Source organism: Leishmania infantum, chromosome 8 (assembly GCF_000002875.2).
Source record: "Leishmania infantum JPCM5 genome chromosome 8".
In the NCBI taxonomy this organism is placed as follows: Eukaryota; Euglenozoa; class Kinetoplastea; order Trypanosomatida; family Trypanosomatidae; genus Leishmania; species Leishmania infantum.
In genome coordinates, this window is record NC_009392.2 from 490,001 (window position 1) to 495,393 (window position 5,393).

At 59.3% G+C, this 5,393-nt stretch overlaps 2 protein-coding genes across 2 annotated transcripts; both read left to right on the plus strand.

Annotated features, from left to right (window-relative positions):
* Positions 1-1,137: 1,137 nt before the first annotated feature.
* LINJ_08_1300 (putative histone deacetylase) lies at positions 1,138-3,030 on the plus strand (the record flags this gene model as incomplete). Its single annotated transcript, XM_001463416.1, has 1 exon — positions 1,138-3,030. One exon carries the CDS (start codon positions 1,138-1,140, stop codon positions 3,028-3,030), a length of 1,893 nt encoding a protein of 630 aa, XP_001463453.1.
* A 1,430-nt stretch (positions 3,031-4,460) lies between these two features.
* LINJ_08_1310 (conserved hypothetical protein) lies at positions 4,461-5,180 on the plus strand (the record flags this gene model as incomplete). The annotated part of the gene is made up of 1 exon (XM_001463417.1): positions 4,461-5,180. The coding sequence occupies one exon, from the start codon at positions 4,461-4,463 to the stop codon at positions 5,178-5,180; it is 720 nt and encodes a 239-aa protein (XP_001463454.1).
* Positions 5,181-5,393: the final 213 nt, after the last annotated feature.

The window sequence follows — 5,393 nt, forward strand, 5'->3', positions numbered from 1 at the left end:
CCTTCCCCCTTTTTTCCTATTTTGATACCCAAGGATCGCGTCGTGCGAGCTCTACCGCAGTCATAGTTCGCATTTCTCTGTGAGCCTTCATGTCTGCCTCTGTAGGTGCTTGTGCGTTGCCGTTCCTGTCTGTACGCGCGTGAGTGTGCGGGTGCCCCCTCGTTTCCCTGGACGCCATTCATCCCTCAAAGGTCAAAGAAAACGGGAGCTCCTTCACTTCCACGTTTGGCGTCACAGCAAGCCAAAAAAGACCAATCCAGCCGCATCTCCTTCTTTTCCTCACTTCATCTCCCTCCCCCTTTCGCTGACGCACGTTTGTGTGTTCAGCGCCGCACAGGTGAGGGAATATAAAGGTGATTCCATGGATGGAGTCAGCGAGAGAAAAGATAACGTGGAGAACGGTGGAAAGCAGCCAGAAAAACAGGAAGACCGAATAGCAGGAGCCTGCATCACAATGCAGCGCTCGCCCAGCTGCCAGATGTCGCACACGGCGGGGATGCTGCGTGCCGGTGCGAGCGCGCACGCGAACGCATGCTGGTGTAACCCTTCCCCTCTTTACTATTTCCTTCAAGCAAGCAAGCAAGCGGGGCCTTACATGGGTACCTTGGCGTTCTGGGGATGACTGCGCATGAGCAACAACTGCAGTGCAGTTGCCCCCGGCACACCTCAGCCGGCTCTCTCTCTCCGTCTATCATGTACTTTGCCACAACTACTCTCTCTCTGTCTGTTTCCTTTACTGCCCTTACATGTGCGGATGTACTCGTGCATGCGGTGATCTGGGACGCTTCCCGCTTGCTCCCAAATTTTACGCGGCGGCACCCATACGCACCCACACCCATACACATAGGCATACACACACGCGCGCACAAACAGCCGCTGCTGTTGTTGTTGCGTCGGCTCTGGGTCTGCCTCCTCGCATTTCCCCCCTGTAAGTCCCCCTCTCGCCCGCCATTCGCCGTGTTTCTTACGTTTTTTTTTTTTTTCCTCGGTACCTTCACTTCTTGTGCTGCCTCGCCTCTCCGTTTTCTTTCCCTTGACGGAGTTCGGGTAGAGACAGGCTGATCAGGCACAAGCGCTGCTTTCAAGGAAAGAACGAGCAGATCAGCCCGGCTTTCGCTGAAGTAGGCAACGCCGACGATGACAATGCCGAAGCGGCAGCGCAGCGATGAGAAGGCGGCGCACCATGTCCAACTTTCTGTGGAGTCAGGGAGTCGGTTCGACGCGTACATACGCGGCTGGATGCAGGGCACCGTTGAGCAGCCGCTTCTTCGGCCGTCTTTGCTACCCCCACTAACTCCATTGCCGACTCTTGCAGCACCTAGTAAGTCAGGTGCGGCGCAAACACCAGCAACAGCATCTGCTGCCACCACTGTTGGCGACTTATCGCGCCTCTGCGAGTGGACACCACCGTCCGCCGTTATGCCGGCGTCGCGTACTGCTGTTGTGTACGACACGTCTATGCTAGATCACGTTTCTCCGGATGCTGGAGACTACGAGCGTCCCGCACGGCTGCAAAGCACACTTGACCATCTCACCGTGATCGGCCTCCTGCCATGCTGTCAGCGCATCCCCGCGCGCACTGCGAAGAAACACGAGCTGCGTCGCGTGCACTGTAGGGAATTGATCGACACCGTTGATCAGCTTGACTTCTTCATGGGCATACAGGAAGGTCGAGGAAGTGTCATTGGGCAAGATCTTTTCGCCAGCGAGCACACCTCCCGCGCAGCGCGCATGGCTGCCGGGTGCGTCATCGAGGCCGTCAAAGCTGTGCTCAGCGGTGCAGCTACCAATGCCTTTGCCATAGTTCGCCCGCCTGGCCACCACGCTGGCCCTGCTAACGCCGCTGGCTACTGTCTCTATAACAACGTCGCCGTCGCTGCGCGCGCGGCTCAGGCGGAGCTGGCTGCAGCACAGGCGGAGCACAACCCCGCTGGTGACGCGCAGCAGCCGCGCATCCTTATCTTGGACTGGGATGTCCATCACTGTGACGGCACAGAGAGCATTTTCTACGACGATCCATCTGTGCTGGTCATCTCGCTTCATCAGTATGGCAACGGCCACGGTCACGTGCTACGGAAAGTTTCCTCGGCTGCGGCGAAGAACCCGGCGGAAATCTCCACCCCCAGCAAGGAGGCAATCACCGCTGATGACCTGGCAGCGCTGCTTTCCGGCGGCGCCATCGAACCACCGCCAGTCTCTGCGCCAGAAGCGTCCCGCCCCGAGGCAGCTTCAGACCCACCACAAGGCTCGACAGAGGGCCGCCGAGTGCGCGCCGCGGTCGACTACAACAGCCTCGCGGCCCAGATAGAGGAGGAGGGCGACGCCGAAATCGCTGCCCTCTTCGGAGTTGATCTGAACGCGGCGTCGACCAGCAGCAGTAACTCCTCCTCGGCCTCAACCTCGTCATCCGTCAGCGCCGACAGCACAAGCGTTGCAAGGAACGGCACACGCCCTGTACACTACGCAGGCGACACCGTCGGCGTCTCCTTCGACGAAACACCTCGCCAGCGCGCCACCGGCGCCGAGGAGGAGGAACTCTTTTACCCTGGTACGGGGCACCTCAACCGCGTCGGTGGTGACGCAACGCCTGCGGCGCAGGGGCGCAACATCAACATCCCGTGGCCCACGCACGGCATGGGCGATCTCGAGTACTTGCAGCTTCTCCACGAGGTTGTCCTTCCTGCAGCGCGCGAGTTTCGACCGGAGCTGGTGCTGATCAGCTGCGGCTTTGACAGTGCCAGCGGTGACCTGCTCGGCTCCATGTGCCTTACCCCGTCCGGGTACTACATTATGACACGACTGATGGCGCAGAATTTCCCAAAGCTCGTAGTTGCCCTGGAGGGCGGCTACAACGTCAGGAACGTGGCGCTATGCTCGGAGGCGGTGATGCGTGCGTTGCTGGAGAGCAGCGGCTGCCCGGGTGATCGACTGCCAAAAAGTCGCATGCTTTGGTGTCAAGCATCGAGTCTCGTTGCGGATATTAAAAGGATGCATGCACCGTACTGGAGCTGCTTTTCCCCGAACATGTGAGGGGGAGGGGGTAGGAAGCGCCAGACACTGAATCCACCATGTTCATATCCCATTCCGCACCATGCGAATGAGGTCGACGGAGCAGCGGCGCCACCGCCGCAAAATAAATCACACTAGATAGAAAAAAGAAAGCCATGAGGCGCGTGTGCACGACGCCATGCGTTGCTTTCTTTCTCTCGAGGTGATAACATCCTTCACGAGTGCGAATCCCCCTTCACGCTGAGCAGGATGTCTAGTGACGCCTCTTTCGTCCAGCATGCATGATGGTGCATGGCTCCACCGCCTCCCCATCTTCCCCCAAGCACACAAGCAAACGTCTCCTGTATGACTACTGGGGGCCTCCGTCGTTGTCTACTGTGGAAGAGGTGCACATTTGCCAGTTCTTCCTCGCATTTGAACGCGTAAAAAGCGTCCCCAATCATAGGCGCCAATCACCTATTTGATGCCTGCCAACGACGCCATGGAGCACGCCTTCCGTATGATGCCCACCACAACACGGCTCTCTTGACGAAGCAGGCGAATGTCTGCTTTGCCGTGGCGCAGGGCTTTGCTGTGGACTGTGTGGAGGCCTTGAACGAGATCGAGCGGGAGGGGCTGGAGAAGTATTACAGAAGAGCGCGGTGGCCGCAACTTCATTTATGTTCCGTGCCTCAACGACAGCGACACCCATGCCAAGGTGCTCACCTCCGTCGTTGGCGCGTGAGTTGGTGCTGCAGCGCCGCTGTTGCGGGACTCCTTCTTTGTTGACCTTCTCTCTCTTGCCGCAGCCCAACTGCACGGTTTCCATCCATCATCCCACGCGCGCTGACCTCTACACGCGCTGCCTTGTTATATCGAGGCACGCAACGTTTAACGCACGTCACCACATATCGTGACCACTTTCTGTGCTCTCTCTTCCCCCTTCTTCTGGTGTGTTCGCGTGCGTGGCTGACCGTATCGCCGTACGGTGACGCACCAGCGACAGTGACTGCCGGTGCGGCGCCGGTCGCCTTCTTCACCACATCCCGCGCAGAAAGCCCAGCAAGGCGCAAAGCAGAGCGGATTCCTGGCAGCCCGCAAGATCGAGGGGCGAAACAGAAACCCGCTGCCTTCGCACTTCTCTCTCACGTTCCGTTCCGTCGTGTGCGCCTCTGCTTCGGGTTTACCACTCTCTCTCGTTCTCCGCTGATCGTTGGCTACAAGGTTGGCTTTCGACGTGACAGCTTTTGGCCCCCGCTGCTGCTGCCTCTCGCCATTTTCGTGTTTTTGCTGCTCTGCTTCCGTCCATGTGCACATATTTCCGCCTTCTCGCTTCCGTCTCCCGTTCTCGCTCTCTTCCCTGTGTCTTTCCCACCGTGCCGGCAGGTCCAACACGTATCCGTCGGAAGAACGCGCACGCGGCCCCTATCGCTGCCCGCGCCTCTTCTCCGCCTGTTTTTGCCCTTGTTATAATGGAGTTTTTTCAAGTTGTCGACCCTGTGACGCTGGCGCCGGCGTCTTACGCGTACGTGGCGCTGCAGCTGGCATTGGCCGTCGCCTGCGCCGTGCTGCTCGGTGTGTGCTTGCACGTTTTGCCTGAAAGACTGGTGCGCTGCTGCAAGACCGCCCGTCCTAAGGTGCCTCGCGAGGCCCTAGCAAAGGCGGTCACACCTGCCTCCAAGCTTTCCGTGGCTAATAAGCCTTCATCCTCGGCCACTCCCTCCTTTTCTGCCGCGGCGCCGGTGGGCACAGCACCCAAGGCGCAGGCGAAGGCGACCGCTCCAGCGGCTTCGGCTGCTGTGGCAGACAGCACGCTGGACGACGCCCTAGAAGCGTTTTTCGACGAGGAGATTCTTCTCGACGAGGCCTTACTCGACGCCACAGCGCCATCTGCCCTACCAGAGGAGGAGACGGCCCCAACGAATCGGACGCCCGGGAAGCCGACCCAACCGCCTCCCAAGAAGACCGGAGACTTCTCCACAGCTCTGGCGGCCAAGATGGCCAAGGGACTGCGAATCAAGGCGTGCCCTGCCAGCACTGCTTCTTTGCCTCAAGCACAATCAAAGCCACCCGAGAGAAACGACACGGCCGAGAAGGAGCTCGAGGACGCTCTGGACGCATATATGGAAGAGGAGCAGCTGCTGGATGAGGCGATGCTGGACAGCGCGGTAGACGCGGCACACAGAACATAATCCTGCAACGCATGCATGGGCGAGGGCAGGGCAAGCGAAGCACACAGGGCAACAAGCGGTGGCGTCTGCCGTGCATCCGTCTCCGCACGTAAGGTACAGCGAGGAAGTCTATTATTATGTGACATACGTGTAGGACCCACTAGTGCGTGAACACACGAGTGCGTGTGCGTATGCACGCGTATACCTACACCCCACACACCCGGTTCGCCGCGC